The 20,209-nt window shown below is 37.8% G+C and overlaps 1 protein-coding gene across 1 annotated transcript; it reads right to left on the reverse strand.

Annotated features, from left to right (window-relative positions):
* Positions 1–1,247: 1,247 nt before the first annotated feature.
* STRAP (serine/threonine kinase receptor associated protein) lies at positions 1,248–19,179 on the reverse strand. Its single transcript, XM_084877912.1, has 10 exons — positions 18,755–19,179; positions 17,818–17,953; positions 11,618–11,699; positions 10,989–11,061; positions 9,864–9,960; positions 8,655–8,792; positions 5,735–5,871; positions 3,220–3,369; positions 2,622–2,687; positions 1,248–1,949 (listed from the first exon to the last, which is right to left on the reverse strand). Exons 1-10 carry the CDS (start codon positions 18,864–18,866, stop codon positions 1,888–1,890), a joined length of 1,053 nt encoding a protein of 350 aa, XP_084734038.1. The 5' UTR covers positions 18,867–19,179; the 3' UTR covers positions 1,248–1,887.
* Between the last annotated feature and the right edge of the window lie 1,030 nt (positions 19,180–20,209).

The raw sequence follows: 20,209 nt of genomic DNA on the forward strand, positions 1-20,209 counted from the left end.
TTTTGTAGCCATTGACCAGAATTGAACTTTATTTACTGATGGGAAAAACACCTAAGAGAATTAATTGATGGACCACACTAAACATGGTTTCTTTGAAGAAACCTCTGGATGACACTAAAACTGAAAAGTAATGATTCATAAGGTAAATTACTAAAAATGAAGCAGAATTTGGGGTTACCGTGACCTATCGGACACCTATACTAATAAAAGGGTAATATGCAAATTGGTCACGAAGCCCTCATAGTAACAACAAACCAGCAGCCTGCCTGGGGCGACCAGACTGGCAGAGGGGGACAGTGAGGAGCAGCCAGACCAGAGGGGGGTCGGGGGGGAAGGGCAGTTAGGGGCAACCAGGCTGGCGTGGAGACAGTGAGGAGTGACCAGGCTGACAGAGGGGGACAGTTGGGGGTTATCAGACTGGCAGAGGGACAGTTAGGGGCAATCAGGCAGGCATGCAAGGGAGCAGTTAGAAGCCAGAGGTCCTGGATTGAGAGGGATGTCCAACTGCCAGTTTTACAAAATCTAAGTTAGAAGACATTCCCTTGGATCATAAATACCAAGGTACTTGATGAATCTAACCTAATGCATATAAATATTAACTTTATGTAGCATACAGTATCTTAGAGCCTGTCACAGACTGATAATACTGCTTCTATAAAGCAGATAAGTTGGCTTTCCCTATGACAAACCTCTCTTGGCCCTCTACGGAGGTCATAACCCACCGTGCTTTCTTCTAGTTACCACCAATCAATAACATACATTCTTTGGTTGAGGAGAAAAAGCAATTTGGCAGAGATGTTATTCATTGTTCAAAAGTACTTCCAAAGCACAAGATTAATTTCCCCTCCCTATTTAAAAAAATAAATACAGATTTAAATTCCATTCATCCATTTTTTGGAAGGTTGGTAACAAGGCCTTTTGAATGCCATGTGAATCTAAAGAATAAAGTAAAATAAACATGACAGGTCTACAATTATCTCATTTTTATAAAACCTTTTCCATCTATGTCTATACGAACAAGGATGCACTATTGTGCCATTGTTACTGAATTTCAGTAGATTTTCAGGGTGGTAGGATTTTGAGTGATTTTTCTGCTATATTTCTGCTAATTTTTAATTGTTTTTCTCATAATGACCATGTATCATTTAAATAAGTTATTCTGAAAGTTTGTTTTTAAGACAGGCCAAGCGTTTCTAAGAACGTGTTAAGTGCAACATGAGCAAACTGCAAAAATTCAGTATAGGTAATTGAATCTCAAAATTAAGAAACAATGTTTATTTCAGATTCTTTAATCAGATTAATTTGATACAGTTGTAATGTAGGCAATTTCCTTTTACAAAACTCATATCTGTCAATTTTCCCCAAGAAACAAACATTGTTTTGTTTTAGAGGCATTTTATTTAGACAACTAAAAACAATTAGGTGTTCAGAAGCAGTGTACAATGAACAAGAAATCAAGCCAGTTCCTTTATCACGAATTCCCCCTTTTCTTTACAATGAAAGACACACAGACAAAAAAGGCTTTCTGCTGTAAGGGAAAAGTCAGAAAAATAGGCCAATATATTTTCTTCTCCGTAATAACATAAACAGCTACAATAAATCTAACTGTAATAAGAGAAACTGGACGTTGGCTTGTACATATTCATTGAAAAGACAACAGGCCATCAAATTACAAGAGCATAATGCCACCTGCCTTCACCTGATACTCTTGCATGTTCACTTACAGATGACACCAAGTTTGTTAGTTCCACACTGGAGCTAATTCATATTCCTCATAATTTACTGCTCCATGTTTGTCTGAAGTAGAGACCAACTCTGGAAGGCTGATGCTTTTCTCTGCTTGTCTTAGTCCGTAGTTGTATACTGTTTGAGGCATACCCATGATATTCAGGCCTTCACTTCAGGAGTTGAACTATAGATGGAATCTGAATTCTCTGAAGCAATTTCTTCTAAAATTATGAAACAAAACAATCACATAGTTAACTTTATAAAGAAAAGAAGCAAATCTACATTTCTGTCAATGAAGGAGTTACAAAATTTCTTTTAGTGTTCTGGTGAGGGGAAGCAAAAGAGAGTAAGTGCATATGCCATTAATGACTAGACTGATGCCATTGATAAAGCCATGAGGAAGAATTCATGTGTTTTACCCCTTAACTCTTTGACTCCATAACTTTACCTCTAAGGGGCCCTTCTCCTCAGCTAAATTGTCAATGAGCGTGTCATATCTCCGAGAGATCTAACTCCTGCTTTATTTATTTGAACTCCAAACAATATGATATAATCAGGGCATAGACAATTTGTAATTCTAGATTTGTTTAAGAACACTTAGAATTTAATAAGCACTTAATCAATGTTAAATAACAATTACAACTGTAACTATTTACTTATTTATCATAGCATCTGCCTCCTGAATTAGACTTTTAAGTTCAATAAAAGTAACCACATCAGTATCTCCATAGTACATTCCTGTGCCTACTAGGGATGTACTAGTGGTTACTTAAATATTTGTTTTATAAATGTGTATACTAGATGCATATTTAAATATGTTCATATTTCATAAATTTCCTTTTGTCCCGAAGTAAGACTCATATAACACTTCGAGTTAATTAACTGGTATTTACCTAGCTCCTCTTCCGTTGTCTCTGGAAAATTGATCTTTGGCTTTGCCAGCTCACCACTATCTTCTTCTAAAAAAGAAAAGCAATAATGATGATGATGTGAATTACAATATTGCCAATAATAAAAAGTATTTAATATGCAGGAAGAGTAAGCCAAGACTATTCCAAGCAAAGAGATACAAAACATAATAGGAACAACTTTCTTAATTATAATTGTATGTCTTTCCTCAAAAATTATGTTGGGACCAAAAACTAAGTATTTTGATTAAAAAACATGGCTGCTTTATTAGTAAGGAACAGTAATGCCCCTCAGAGATTAAATACGTTTATTTACAAAATTCTTATATTGCTCTCTAACAAATTTTGAATCAGGCCTATTCCATTCACCAAATTACTCAGTGTACAAATTCAGAAATAGAACAGACTATACAACAAATTTAAACAAAAGAACACAGTAGCCAATTTATAATCAGGCTTCTCTTTGCTTAAACCATGTTATATACTTTAAAATCTATGGAACACAGAAACATGGTAATAAAATTATTAGAAATCACACAAAATCATAAAGTTTAATTTGATAGCACTGAATATAATTTCTTACCAGGAAGCACACATTTCCAAAGGCCATATGTTTTTCCTACTACAGTTTGCCATAGTCTCAAAGTTCCATCTTCAGAACCACTGGCATAGAGTTCTCCATCAGGACTAAATCTCACGCAGTGAATAGGACCAAAGTGTCCCTTGTAGGATTCTGAAAGAGGAGAAGGGCTATTAGATAATTTAATAAATATAGGCTAAGTATGGATACACTTAAGAAAATTATTGGGAAGATATGAAATTCATAAAAAGAAATACAAAGAACTATACTTAATTAAAATGATTCTCACTACCAAATGGTATATCATGCCCACAATTTATTCCTAAGATTATCCCTTTCCAATTCTAGCACACATTCTAGTTTCAGATGGTCTCTCCCTCTAAAATAAAAATGAGGCGCCGAAACCAGTTTGGCTCAGTGGATAGAGCGTCGGCCTGCGGACTGAAAGGTCCCGGGTTCGATTCCGGTCAAGGGCATGTACCTTGGTTGCGGGCACATCCCCGGTAGGGGGTGTGCAAGAGGCAGCTGATCGATGATTCTCTCTCATCGATGTTTCTAACTCTCTATCCCTCTCTCTTCCTCTCTGTAAAAAAATCAATAAAATATATTTTAAAAAAATAAATAAATAAATAAAATAAAAATGAGGCTTTGTGTCCTAATAAAAATGAAGAAAGGGAGTAAATGCAAACCTCCCTAAATTTTACAGAAAGTAAATCTAAAGTCTATCAATTCAGTCCCATATTTTAAACTCACTGCCTCTTTACCAGAGAATCAATTCTTAATTACAGAGAGCCACTAGATGGAGCTCTTTGACACACTCACACTTTGTCTTAATTTCCTACCAGACTATGTTGAGTCCACTAGTCCTTCTGTCACAGAACACTGAGATACAGGATCAATACTGATCCTTACCTATTTTACTCTACAAAATTTAATGAGGAAATGTACATATTAGTAGTGATGGTGATCTGTTTAAGTCATATCCTTACTTATGAACTTTTCTCATTTACTTTCCAATGCCTCATCACCTTATTAGTTTTCAAAGCTCTTTGCTAAACCAATGTTCTGACTGTCTCCATATCTATTTAGCTCAAGGACTCTCAAGCACCATCTTCCCCCATCTCTGTACTATCAGAATATCATGAGAATATTTATCATGAGTAAAAATTTTATCATGAGAGTGGAAAGAATAAAAGGTTTAGAATAAGAACGGCTGGGCCCAAAGTCTGTTTGTTATTCACTATAATCTCAAATATCAGGCAAATAATTTACTTCTCTTTTTTGAAAGAATAATACATGTGGCCACAACATTCTAAAACTTTGAAAATTGACATTAAATTAAAAAAAAAAGAAACTCTTACTTAAAAGTCACTTATATTCAAGTAATAAAGGATAAACCCTAAGTAATTAAAGTAGATGCTATATGGTCCATCTGCCAAGGTTCCACTATCCAACCCAAATTCATCAGTTTTCCCAAAGAAACAAAACTTAAAATTGTCTTTTGTTCTTTGTGTATCATACAACCAAGCTTAGTTCGCTGGGTGGTAAAGTAGACTAGCTAGAAACAAAGTGGCAACTCACAAACAATAACAAAAAGAGTATAAAAACTAAATACATTGGTTCAAAAAGCAAAAACTATTTGGGATGGCTAAAGTAGATTTTGGGAACCATACTATAAAACACCTAGTCCGGTCAGATAAAAGTGAAGTTAGGATGATCATTAACTTCAAATTAATCCTATGTCTTTCCCTTTCTTTTATTAAGGAGTATTATGAAAATGGAAGCAAAGTAAAGACTTTTAATACCAAAGTACGCCCCCTCCAATTCAGATCCCTAAGATTTCCTGATAATGAGCTATAGTTGTTCCTCCCCTACCCCACCCCACTCCCAATAGTCACTATAGAGCCTTAGGGATTCCTATGTTGGTAAGGAGAGGGAGAGCTAGGTAGATGGAGCCACATACATGCACTATACCTCAGGAAGAACTCCCCTTGCATCTGTTTAACATAACTTTGATATTAGATCGCCCCCTTCCAATAAATATGTTGCACTATTGTATATGTCAGAGAATGATGAACTTATTTTTTTTAATATATTTTATTGATTTTTTACAGAGAGGAAGGGAGAGAGATAGAGAGCTAGAAACGTCGATGAGAGAGAAACATCAACCAGCTGCCTCTTGCACACCCCCTATCAGGGATGTGCCCACAACCAATTCTCTTGCCTGGAATCGAACCTGGGACCTTTCAGTCCGCAGACCGACGCTCTACCACTGAGCCAAACCGGCTTCGGCGAGAATGATGAACTTAAAAGGAAAAGGTAAATTGAGTTTAGCATACTTTGTTTATAGTTCTATAAGCACTTCTACCCAAAATGAATTAACAATCCTTTACTTTTTCAATTGGAAGCCACAAGCTTTATTTAGCTGAAAAAATTTGCTGTGTTATTCATCAATGAAACCTAAAATTTGATAAAGGTAACTACATCATTTTATGGGAGGAAAAAGAGGACAACTCACCTAATTCTTCGCCACTATTATAATCATACTTATAAAGTTTAAAGTCTTCACCACCTGCAACAAGAAATTCTTTTTCAGGATGAAGAGATGCAGAATTGATGGTTGCAGGAGTATCAAAGGATTTAATTGGCTCCAAACTGGGGGGAAATGGAAATAATAAAGACTTATAAACTTTGAATATTGCATAAATCATACAAGGAAATAATTAGTTACATTTAACGCCCTAAATTCTGAAACCCAAGGAACAAGTCATTTAGTCAAATACAGTGATGTTAAAAACAAACAAGCAAACAAAAAACCTCTAAATAATATTAGCAAAAAGTTCAGAAGGATAATATGCCCAAGTAGAGTTCGTCTCAGAGTACAAAGATATTTCAATAGAGGAATATCCACGTTTTGTGCATTCCTGGAAATGTGTGCTGGCTAATTAAAACAGTAAGTCTAATGTATTAGAATTTTTTGCTTTGAAAAAATTTAATTCTGTATTTTTTTTATTTTCCCATGACAAGCATACATTATCTTTGTACAGAAAAAGTTTTTTACAATAGGTAATTGCATTAATGGGTTATTTACACATTACATATTCTCAATTGCTGAGAATTTATAAAGCTTCTGTAACAGAATAAGCCTACAATCCCATTATATAAATGGCTAATATGCAAACAGACCGAATGGTGGAACAATCAGTCACTATGACATGCACTGACCACCGGGGTGGGCGTGTGCGGAACATGACAGGTGTAGGTCACAGCAGGACGGTGGAGTAGGTGAGTGGGGGCGCCAGACCAAGGCAGGGTGCTGGTAGCTGTCATTGGGGTGAGCCTCTGGTGGTTACTGAAAATTCTTTGCTCCCATGAACCACAGTCCCACCTGCTGCCAATCTCGATTGTCCGGTGCCATCAGCCATTGCGAGTGACGGCTGCCAGGCCTGATTGCCCCTGAGGGCTTCTCCACCTCCTCCTGTTCCTGAGGGGGGATGAGGGCAGCAGCCACCACTCACACCTGCTGATGCCACTTGCACCGCTGCTGGTGCCAGGTGCTGTCAGGACGTGGGAGGGGCAGTGGCAGGAGCGGGGCTGCCAGCAGACAAGGGACCAGAAAGCCATGATGAGAGGGGCTGGGCAGGGACACGGAGGATGGGCAGAGACGCAGAGGATGGGGAGGGACCCGCCCTTGTGCCTACTGCAGCCTTGTGGCCCACAGTTCCTTTCAAGGTGCACGAATTCATGCACTGGGCCCCTAGTAAAATATAAAACTGCTAAAATTGGCTGTTTTTATTATCAGGCAATAAAAAAATAACTAAGTCTGAGGCTATAGCTATATAATAAAAATCAATGCATAAAACAGATTTGCCTGAATATCCATGAGTTTTAACATTGGCTCTTGTCCAGTCCAACCTTAATATTCCTGGAAGGCCTCCAATAGGAAACATCAGTGCATTCCCCCTCCTAATGCCACCTTCCTATTCCACAAACACACCTCAAAGTATGAAAAGGAAAGCTGGTCACGATGTAGATGGTATCATTGAATACAACCTCCTGGTTCAAATGTTAGAATATTCAATAGGCCAGCAAAACCTCTGCCACCAACATGCAAGAGGCAATAGTCTATAGCAGGACTACATGTAGCCCAAATCCAGAAGTGACCGATTAACATAGTTGTGGAATTTAATGGCTCTGGGCAATAGCACTCTATTTTCATCAATTCACTGTGTTTATAAACTCCTTTATATTCTTAATTACTCTCTTCTATTTTCACTACCTTCTCTTTCCTTCTGTCATTCAGTGAAGCTTAGCTTAGCAAGTGGCCCTTTTGACAGAAGTTTAAGACTGCTGATCAGAGTATAATGCAGTATTATCTTTATGGAAATCAAATAACATGTACTAAGAACTTTAAATTCCTACTCTTTGTACTCTACTTATAGAATTCTATTGTAAGGAAACACTCAGATGCAGCATAATAATCACTGCAGTTAAACGTATGGAAAGTGACACATAATTTAGTGCAACCTATAATGTAGCAACATCTAGTAAAAAGTTTTCCAAGAATTTCTAATGGCTAAGAATATTTTAAAATAAAAAATAAAAATCACACTTATTAGGGTTCCAATAACCAAAGGCGGGAGGGGGAAGAAGGACCATACAAATATACATATATAAAAATACAGCTACCATTAACATTCTAGAATCTATGGGTAAATTTTCTTTAAAAAATTTCCCAAATTTTCAACAAGAACATTTACTACAATATATTTACATTAACAACAATTAAGTCTCTTTAAAAAAAAAAAAAACATTAGGTCTACACAAACTTGGAAATGCGGAAAATCACTATTTCTCCAAATCTTTAAAGTGAAAACAGGAGAATCAAGATCATAGTGGTTTTATATAATAATGAACAGCATTAAGTATAGCACCAGCCCAGTAATTCTTTAATTTGACTAATTCCTTTGATTAAAGTATACCATATTCTTTAAAAATACATTATTGATGGTATGGAAACATTTCCTTCCATATTATATAGCAGTAGTTTTCAACTTTCTATGCCACACAAGTTTAAAAACATACAGTAACTGACTAGCCAGAGTCACTGACCTCTTTTCCCTTAGATTGTTAAAAAAAAAAAAGTAAAAATAAAGACAGCAGCCATCACAACAATAGCCATCCATTGTACATGAATCAAAAGTATACCCCTTTTTTTTGTCTGATTGCTAAAAAAACCTATTTTTGGTGTGCCACAGAATTTTAGTTATTAGTTTATGTGTGCCAGGAGAGGAAAAGGTTGAAATCCCTGTTTACAGTATAGGTCAAAATTTGCCTTTTAATAAGTTAACATTTTCACATATGCTTCCTAATTTTTAAGTACTCTAGGTTTTCCTTTGTTAGCAAAAAAAGAAAATGAAGGTATTTCTTGGACATACCTTACTGCACTATGAAAAGCAATAGATCGTCCATAAGTTATTACCAAGATCTCTCCCTCAGGAATATATTCCATACTGCTAACAGACATATTAAAACTTAGAGATTTCACTTCTGTCATAGTGGCGTGATCCCAAAGGCTGCAAAAAAGAAAGGAAAATATGATTTACTTATTTAAGAAAAAAGTTTAAATCCTAATTACACCTGAAGATTAACCAATAATCACAATTGTAAAACAACCTTCATTCCAACTCATAAATTACAAATGATACACAGAGAAGTTTTGGGTTCCAATACTAGATCAAATTTGGCAGTCTGTTGGTAAAGTCAACTTTCATATTTAAATATATTATATTTCCCAAATAATTTAGCAAAACCATGCAGTTAAGATACGTAGGTCCCAATCTAATTAACTTCAGTGGTGCACTAAATAACGGTTCTTACATTTTTGTGTATTTAATGATAGCTCTTACTTTCCACAGAAAACTACATCAGGTATCAGCACAAAAAATTGTGTATAGAATTTCAGGGGTTTCACAGACCCCTTATAGCCAGCCTGTCTCTGACCCAGAGACATTTTTTTGGGGGGGGAAAAAAATAAAATAAAAAAATTATTGATTTTTTACAGAAAGGAAGAGAAAGGGATAGAGAGTTAGAAACATCAATGAGAGAGAAACATTGATCAGCTGCCTCTTGCACTGCCCCTACTGGGGATGTGCCCGCAACCAAGATACATGCCCTTGACTGGAATCAAACCTGGGACCCTTGAGTCCGCAGGCCGATGCTCTATCCACTGAGCCAAACCAGTTTCGGCTAAATGTGTAGTTTTAACTGTCTTGTGAACACTGCTATTTATAATAGTAAATGGATAGCTTCAAGAAGAATGTGACCTATATGTTGTGGAAGTTTTAATGTTCACAGATAATTCTTCCTACATAATAGTTATAAAAATATTTTAAATATAAGCTCTATGGACAAATATTTTTCTCCCTTTAAAAAATTTTTTTATTTATGGAGTTTAGAGAATGGGATGGAGGGAGGGAGAAATTGCTTTGTTGTTCCACTTAGCTATGCATTCATTGGTTGATTATTGTACGTGCTCAAACCCATAACCTTGGCATATCATTAAGACAGACACTCTACTGAGCTACATAGCCAGGGAAAGGTCAAATATTTTTCAATTTTAAAATTATTCAATAAAAATCACTTACCGGACAGTTTTATCATCAGCTGAAAGAATCTGTTTATCGTCACTGCACCATAGAGCCTTTTTAATACCTGAGGTATGACCACTGATTTCCTTAGGTTCTTAAGATAAAACAATTTAAAATACATTTGTTAACATTGTTTTTTTTGTTTTGTTTTGTTTTTTAAATACATTTTATTTATTTTTTTACAGAGAGGAAGGGAGAGAGATAGAGAGCTAGAAACGTCGATAAGAGAGAAACATCGACCAGCTGCCTCCTGCACACCCCCCACCGGGGATGTGCCCGCAACCAATGCCCTTGACCGGAATCGAACCTGGGACCTTTCAGTCCGCAGACCGACACTCTACCACTGAGCCAAACCGGTTTCGGCCATTTGTTAACATTGTTATATGTTAAAACTCAGCATTGGAACAATTCAATATGTAAAAAGGAAAGAAAAACATATTTTAAATTAGACTGCAACTTTATAAAGCCCAGCACAATTCAAACTTGCCATCGACATAGAATCCAATTAATTTTTCAATATTAGAAAAAATGTTTCTGCATGACAAGAAACCCAAGAACTATGATTCTTGTAGCAAAATTAAATACAACACACCCTCCAGACTATTTTTCTGCTTTCAAAAGTGTTACTGTATCAGAATAAAAGAATAACTAATGTGGCACAGTTTAATAAGAACATGGACCAAGAAATAAGACAACCTGAGCAAATTCTAGTACTACCACTAATCATGGAATCCATATCCAAGCCAGTCAGTAGTAACAGGAAAAAAAAGGAGGGGGGAAAAAATGGGGGGAGGATTAAGAATGCAGAGACTGGAAGAGAAAAGACGAATAATAAAAAAAAAAAATGCAGTATTCCTAAGAATACTGGGCTGGGCAAAAGTAGGTTTACAGTTTTAAGTATGCATAATATAGTAAGTCAATTCTCAAAAATATAGCTACACAGAAGAAGGAATTAGAAGAATATGAACCAAAAACTAAAGATATTAACAGTGGTTAATGGATAATGGATTAGGTTTTCATATCTTCCCACATCTGAGTACTGAAGATGAATATGAATTACTAAGGAAAAGGCATTTAAATTAAAAGGAAATAAAACCATAAACATGTATAAATTATGCTTACCTGCTTCAGGTTTGTTCATGTCATATATGCGTAAGAGTTTATCTTGTCCTGCAGTTAACAAGTAATTACTATCCTGAAAATACAAATAAGTAATACGTTACTAGATAAACCATTTTAATGGTTATCTATCTTTGAAACTTTTTCAACACCAAATAAAATCCAAACAAAACTCACAGATGTCAAAAAGAGATGCAACACAGGCCAAATACTTCTGAGAAGATACTGTAGAGCATTTATCTTTTTCATAATGCCAAAGCCCTTTAAACTTCATAGTCCAAACATGTTACACTACCTATCCTGTGAATCTGCCCAATCTGCCCTGATCCTGCTCCCCACCCTCCTGAGTAGCAGTTCTTCTATGATCTCAAATTTATCCTTTCCATTCTGAAAGTAGTTGGGGACACATTATTTGGGGATTTTAGATTTCTGCTATCGATAGAGGATTGATACAAGAGTGCCAGGGAATTTTAAAAGCCTCATATAATAATAATAAATTAATTGGTATATCTTAACTTACAATCAAATAAAATATATGCCGGTATATACAAAATACTCCCCCCAAAGCCAAATACAAACCAAATATATAAATAGAAGTTTAACTCCTTAAAAAAACCTCCATTTTCTAATACCTGTGTAAAATCGACAGACTTGACAATGTGTTTATGAGCCAGGGTCATCAACTCGTCTCCAGAGACAGCATCCCACACTTTGCTAAAAATGGAAAGTAAAATTAAAAATAAATATAATTAATTGCCAAATAATTTAGATATTTGAAATGTTACATAAATGCACTATTGATCTCCATTATTTCTAATATTCCACCATTGATAGTTCATTTGATAACATATTTAAATGAGTCTAAGGGTAAAACATTTAAACCAATTTTTAGTTTCAACTTTCCAATTTTTTCTCTATTCTCTACTCTCATGTATATGCAATACAAAAATTGACAATAAGAAATCCTTTTAAATTGTACCAGAGAATAAACGACCCTGTTACAAGTTGCATAAAATTTTAAGTCAACAATAAGAAATATTTTCCCCACCTCTTCCTCCAAGTTGACTCCTAAATTCTCAAAAAACCCTAGTCCCATTAACTTCCTCCCAAAGTACTAACCTTTGCTTATGTAATACTAACACTCAGGATTATTAATCTCAACTCTGTTTCTCTGACCCATCTCAACCAAAAATATATGTGATTGTGTCTATAAAGATATATTATGTCTGCGTATGTCAGGAGATAACAGTTAAATAATAACTTTACAAATATGCTGTATAGGATTCTCCCCCAAATAAAAATGCTTAAATTTTGCATACAAGGAGGAGAACTTTTAAAAGTGAATAACTGCTGAAACCGGTTTGGCTCAGTGGATAAAGCATCTATCTGCAGACTGAAAGGTCCCAGGTTCGATTCCGGTCAAGGGCATGTACATTGGTTGTGGGCACATCCCCAGTGGGGGGTGTGCAGGAGGCAGCTGGTCGATGTTTCTGATGTTTCTATCTCTCTATCCCTCTCCCTCTCTGTAAAAAAATCAATAAAATATATTTTAAAAAATAAAAAATAATAAAAGTGAATAACTATGCTCAATAAAGGTTTCCATTTCAAAGTAACCGACATTTATTTTTAGGAGTACAGTGAAAAATAAACAGTAGAGAAAAAAGAAAAGAAAGAGGTATCTTTCTTTCATTTACTCAATAAGCATACAATAAATATATCCAATCATATATTTTATCATTCTAGACTTAGTGGTAGGGTGCAGGGAGAAAAGAAACGATTTCAGAGAAAGTTCTTGCCTTAGAAGAGCTGTAGCTAAGGAGAAAAGCATCTGTTAAACAAATATAATTAAAATACAAACATATGTCGCTATAGAAACAGAAAAAAACACACTACTAACTATATCAGAAAACCTGGAAAATCTAAGCAGTGGAAGTAAATAGTCTTAAAGAGCAAGCAGAAATACACTATGAGCAAAAAAATAGGGTATTGTAGACAAGCATTAATAGTATGTACAAAGGTAAAAAAAAAAAAAAAACTACCAATGACCATCTATTAGTAATTACTACTAATCCTATATAATAAAAGCCTTATATGCTAAGTTTCTGATCAACTGTTCAACCAATCAAAGTATAATATGCTAATGATATACTAAAGTCATCCACTGCTCACTATGACGTACACTGACCACCAGGGGGTAGACGCGCCAACTGGTATGTTAGCTTGCTGCTGGGGTCTGGCCAATCGAGATTGAGCAAGATGGGCTGAACACGCCCTAGAACCATCCCGTGGTCCCTTCCTGACTGGCCAACCTCCTGTGTCCCTCAATTGTGCACTGGTGGGGTTCCTTGGCCTGGCCTCTGCCCTTTCCGGGACCCTGCTGGTGCATAATTTCGTGCACTGAGCCTCTAGTGATATAATTCTTGCCTATTACCTAATTGAGCCATGAGTGGCTAAATATATTCTGAAATAAAGTCAACGATGAGTTTAGTAATACTAAACTCTCAAGTATTCATTTCTGTTTGCAAAGGAAACCCGCTCTAAAATCTCCCGTTTCCAATTCAATTCTGCTCCAAACCTACTTTCCCAACCTCATTTTGTATTATTTATCAGAATCTAGTCATACCAGATTATAAACCATTTCTCAAACAAGCCATGTATTTTCTTCCTGTGTCTTTGTTGAAATTGTTCTCAGCTATCCAAAGTTCTACTCATCCTCAGGGCTCATTTCAAATGCTATCATTTTTATGAAACCTTCCATTTATCTCACCTCCAGAAACCATTCTTTTCTTTCACAGAACTCAGATTATACTGATTATGTGTCTAATTCTGGTTTGCTTTTATTTTTAGCATATGTTTACTTTTAATCACAAAGAAATCAGGGACAAGATTTCACAAAGATTAGGATTGAAGGCTGTTGTGATGACAGAGGTGTCAAAAATGAAAACAGCAATCATATCTGAAATTTCTGTCCTGTGATTCACATGACGCCAAGTCTCAAAACAACTCTGGGCAACAGCCTTTGAAATACTAATTTTAAGTATATTCAAAATCTTCAAAACCTCCTTAAAATCTTACGGTTCTTTTTTAAACCATGTCCACTCACTTGTGAAAAGAACTGACATAAGCAAAGCAGTAATGGAGGTAGGGAGGGACACAATGTACCTTTTCCCTCCCATTTATAAACTACTAAAATTGAGGATGACACTCTGACAGAGCATGTTCTTACCACTTGCACTAACTTTGGAATATTTCCATTATTTACGGTAGAAGTCATAAAAAGGGCTGAGGGTCCTCAAAAGAAACTGGAATAAACTAAATATATTTTCAATCTCTAGGCAGGAAACTGGTATTAACTAGCTGGCTACAGAATATAAATCAAAACAATTGAAGCATCAGCACCAATATCCTTTTTCATCAGCTGATGTGATGAAACACTTATTTTATGTAAAACTTATGAAGTACTTATCTTCATAAACTACTGATACTTTTTATATCCCTGGTTTCTTGAACATAATAATCAATACCATCTGTTCAATATTTTCATATTCTGTGAATGGACTTACCACAAGTCTCAAAAGAGGAGTTACTTAAAGTCTTTCAAGTCTGAGCAAAACTAACTATTGGAGGCAGAGGAAACTGCCTATCTTAACATGTTAGCCAAGTAGTCAAAAAGAAGATAATATCACCTTTGATTTATTGGGAACCTTACTGAGAGAAAAATTAAATATTGCTATTGACTTCTACAAGAAAGAAAAAGTAATCATACACTTTGGTTACTTATAGTCTAGATTCCTGGGCCCAAGCCCAGGTCTACTCAAACATTCTGTGGAAGAGAGCACAGGAATTTTCTCTGCTTCTGGCACTCTGTCCAAGAGACTCCTGACAGGAGGAAAGAGGCCGTGCCAAAACGATCATGACAAGTAATGCTAGCATTAGCTTTACGAATTAAAAAAATATAGAAGATGGTGTTTCAGTGACAGTGTACTCATCATCCGACTTGACTGCCCAAACAACCTCAAGATAACATTCTATGACCCACAGAATGGCCCTGCTGAATATATTTTCTCCACAAAAAAACAAGAAGTCTACCTCTTGATAAACAAGACATTAATAAATTTTTTGAGAAACATAATAATGAGGGGAGGGGGAAGAACTTCCTAAAAATGGTTTATACTAACTATAATTAATCAAGTTAACTTCAGGGAGCAATTCCTTAGCTGGATCAAATTCCATAATAGCAAAGCCCAGACAAGTCACTAAGAGGAGCACACACTCCCACACCTCACAGACAGACACATAACAAGTGAGGATAAGTCTCAGCTACCATTTATTGAGCACCCACTATGTAAAAAACTATGATATAAGTACAGAAAGATCCCTGTGATTCTCCGATAACTACTGCAAGAAACCAAAAGGTTTCATGGCTTTACCCAGGTGAGTTACAAAATAACACATATAATTTTAGTCTAGTGGGGTTGGTAGCTATCGCTGTTACCTTACATAAGCAACACTTATATACAGTTATTAGATTTTAGGCAATGCTCTAAATATTAGGGACATATAAACTCATTTAATATTCACAATCGACATATGAGGTAAGCATTATTACTACTCTCATTTTTATAGATGATGAACTGAGAAAAAGAGAGGTTAAATAAAGTTCCCAAGTTGTTAAATGATGATGAACCAGAATTTTAAGTACAGAATCAAGTTTATATTAGCATCCATGCTTTTAAAACCACTTGTGAATATAGACACAAACTTGAAATGTTAAGAAAGCACAGAATTAACACAATACCTATCCACAAGCATGTCTTCAGATGTGATTTTGGTCATTAATGCTCTGTGACCTAAACAAAGATAACTGATCCTCTGGCAGCAAGATAAAATCCTGACTACTCTTTTCATGACCCTCTTAAATATTTCAAGTGCCATTTTTCAAGCCCCTTTCTCTCTCCATTTCAGAGTAATTATCACATGAATAGTAATATCTATGTACTGCTCTATTTCTTTTCCTGAGGATTGGCATTACAATTTGGCCAAATATACAAACTGAGATCTTCACAGATTTTATAGAGACGGGCATCTTCCCTACCAAGCTTTTACACAAATCTCTTAAAGATCAGAGCAAGACCATCAAGCAGGAGGTGACTAAATATTTTGCTCAAGTAATTAATATTGATAAGGTCAGATAACACAGAATTGAAGTTAACAAAAATGGATCTTTCCAAAACTTCAATTCAAAAGCTTGTCTCTTTTAATGCTAATGTCCATAGTGTCTAAAATCTTCTTACATTTATAAACTTAATTATATTTAATTTAAAATAGTTTGAAATACCATTTTACTAAATATTAACTTATCAACACCAGTCTTAGTTTTAGTAATGACATTTTAAAAATTCACTTGACAGCCAAAACTGGTTTGGCTCAGTGGATAGAGCATCGGCCTGCGGACTAAAGGGTCCCAGGTTCGATTCCAATCAAGGGAGTGTACCTTGGTTTTGGGCACATACCCAGGGGGTGTGCAGGAGGCAGCTGATCGATGTTTCTCTCTCATCGATGTTTCTGACTCTATCCCTCTCCCTTCCTCTCTGTAAAAAATCAATAAAATATATATTTTTTAAAAATTCACTTGACAAATATCTGAAATCTAGAGTTATTTAATCCCAATGTTCTACCTCTGGTACAAAATCAATGACATTCATTCCAAAGATAATGTAATGTTCCACGATTTAGCTCCAGTGGCTCAGTCCTGTGCACCAAAAGGTGGTGGGCCCAATTCTTAGGGCACATACCGAGGTTACGGGTTTGATCTCAATTGGGGCACCTATGGAAGGCAATCGATTGCTGCTTCTCAGTGCACTCTCTCTCTCCTTCCCTTCCTCTCTCTAAAATCAATTAAAAAGAAAGAAAGAAAAAAGCAGGTCTACTTTTACTCTCTAGAGTCTAGACTCTTAAATCTAATAAAACCTATTACAGGCATAATAGCTCTTGATATTGCTTTCATTAATTTAAATATTTGCTAAGTCATAAGCACAGTTAGGAACTAGAGATACCAAGATTATGTAAAATATGATACATGCCCAGAGGGGAAAGTGGGTCATTGCAAGCCACTCTAACTACATATACAAAAGCCAAATATCAAGATAGGTAAGGTGTATTATGGCAACAATATAGCTAGACTGTAGCACATATGGTGTGCAGTGCCAGATGATGCTGAGGAACTGGGATGAGGCCAAATTTTAAAGCACCAGCAACTGAAATTTAACCTTTAGGCAAGTGGTTCTGAGGCTGCACATCAGAATCACTGGAAGAACTTTAGAGAAGAAAAAAAGATGCTGGGCACTCTATCCCCAGACCAAATCAGAATTTCTTAGATACATGCATCTGAATATTTTAAACTCGGGTTATTCTAAGTACATCCAAGGTCATGAACCATTAAAATCACAGAAGAAAGACAGGAAGATTATTGGATGGAGAAGTGACATGATGAAATTTGTGCTTAGGAAGACAAGTGGCAATGGAGGATTAACAGACAGAGAGAGAGTAGAGGCAGCGATATGAACTAAGGCAATGGTAGAAGCTAAGAAACACTGTAGTCAGGAGTCATTCTGCTGGTAGAATCGACAAAGATGAAGAAATCTGGGTGTTAAGGAAAAATCATAAAGAGAAAGAAACAGAGAGGACCAGGGTGGAATTTTGGTGAGAACAAACATCATGTGGTCTACATGGCACTGAATGAGAATTGTAAGAATAACTAAGGTTGAAGTTTGATTATTCCAGGACACAAGTCACAGAGACCTCCCAAACTGGCCATTTTGGCTGTACTTACGCTGTGAAATCTGCAGCTGCTGTAGCTGCTTTGGTGGCATCCTTATTCAATGTTGCACCCCAAACAGCACCCTTATGACCCAAAAAAGTTCCAATCCAGTCTCCTGTATCCCCCTGGCGTAGCATAGGTTTACCGTCTAGAAAATATTCAAAAAGACAAGTGATTTAGAGGTTTAGGTGATTTTAAACCTTAGATTCAAACATAAAATGACCACGCTCAATTACAAAGTGGAAAACTGTGTTTGCTATCTACCTATTCCCTCTCACTGAGGTCACTAAGGAATGGCCGGAAATAAATTAGCTTATATTGATAGTTAATAAGGAAAGGAGGGTGGTGGTGGGGGGACAAAAGTAGATTCACAGTTGGTATTTTTACAATGATGCAAAAATAAACTGTTTCATGTACTCAACAACTATATATATATATATACACACACATACACACACATAGGTTAACTAAATAACTCATTACATTAAGAACTCAGCTCTCTGGGAAGCATTTGCAATTCGGTTAAGAGAATACTGATCCGCATCAACATCTAGAACCGAGTCTCAATTTTGGATCAACTTGCTAACCTAAGCCTCGGTGTCCATGTGCGAAATGGGGCTCATTACCACAAAGGAACATCCCATGAGGGGATGGGAGTGACTTGTCTTTGTAAACTAAGGTATGACCGAGTCTGGCCTGCTTTCTCCATCTCCCAAGCCTCTGAAAGATAATTCACAGTCTCGACGGGTGAGCAGTCCCACTTCTCCAGGGATGGCCATCCAAGGGAAAGGAGAAGCCTTCGCTGGAGAAAGGCTGATCCAGGCTCCAGGTGCGGGATCCCCACACCTCTGCCGCGGCCCCCACCTCCCCCTGGGCGCCGGGGTGCGGCTCCCCTCCCTCTCGGCCCGGCACCAGCCCTCCGGGAGGCCGGGCCGGGGCCCCCGCTCACCTTTGCACGCGCTGATTAGGAAGTAGCCGTAAGGCGTGATGCCGCTGAAGGCCAGGTCCACCACGGGCCGCGTGTGGCCGGAGCAGGTGAGCGGCGTCTGCCTCATCGCCATGGCGGCGCGGACCGGGCGAGCGGGACGGGGAGCCGAGGGTCGTCTGGTTCTTCTCTCTCCGCCGCAGCGCCTCCGGCTCCGCAAGGCCCCCGCCCTGACACCGGGAAACGGGCAGAGGAGGCCGATCCAGCAGCCCCGAGGCCAGGAGAGGGTGAGGGACCGGGCAGGGAGTCAGCGACCGGCGCCCGACCGCCTCCGAGGGAGGGAGAGGGAGGGAGGGAGGAGAGCAGGGGAAAGGGGAGAACCAGAGAACCCGCGGCCGCGACCCGCACCGTCCACACCGCCACCGGCCGGAAGTGACGTGCAATGACGCGCGGCGTCCGCCGGAAGTGACCTCTCGGTGGGAAGGCGGGCGTGCTTGGCAGCAGGGGAGAATGTGGGACAGCAGCGCGCAGGCGCGGGTCCCCCCGCACACGTGGGGCACGTGACGCTGGCCGCGCGCCGTCTCTGTGCGGCCGCCTGGGGGCGCTCTAGGCTCTTTGGTGCAGTCCTCGCTCATCGCCGACCTGAAACCTCCTGGCTGTTATCCCCGCAAAGTTGTTCAGCTCCGCCCAGACCCTGTACCTGGAGGGTCCTGTGGGTGACGCACCGAGCAACGCCACCGGGGCTGTGGTCGGTATCTGAACCTACAGACAATAGAACCAGACTTGTTCCCAAGAGCGTCTAAGAACTTTAAAAAAAAAAAATATATATATATATATATATATATATGTATGTATGTATATATATATGTGTGTATATATATATATATATATATATATTTTATTGATTTTTTACAGAGAGGAAGGGAGAGGGATAGAGAGTTAGAAACACTGATGGGCTGCCTCCTGCACACCCCCCATTGGCGATGTGCCCACAACCAAGATACATGCCCTTGACCAGAATCGAACCTGGGGCCTTTCAGTCCGCAGGCTGACGTTCTATCCACTGAGCCAAACCGGTTTCGGCAACTTTTTTTTTTTTCTTTCTTCAATTTGTATTAACTATATAGGTAGCTCCTCTGGCATTGTTTACAAGGAAAGCCCTTAAGAAAAGGAATTGCCCAGCCACCCCTTCTGTTATGTAACATTCCTGTGTTGCTAGTGTTTTAGAGGTTGAGTGTTACGTGGCTTTCAATTTCAAATTATTTTTCTTTGGAGGAGTTCAGAAAACTCTAGTTCAGGGATCCCCAAAGATTTTTGATGAAATGCTCGGAGTAGTAAAATTTGACCCCGAACTCCCAGGATACAGGTAGTAATTTATAGATTACATACTAAAATAGGTTATAGTCAAAGCCGGTTTGGCTCAGTGGATAGAGCATCGGCCTGCAGACTGAAGGGTCCGCAGATTTGATTCCAGTCAAG

This window comes from Pipistrellus hanaki (genome assembly GCF_964339955.1).
Source record: "Pipistrellus hanaki genome assembly, chromosome: 3".
Lineage (NCBI taxonomy): Eukaryota > Metazoa > Chordata > Mammalia > Chiroptera > Vespertilionidae > Pipistrellus > Pipistrellus hanaki.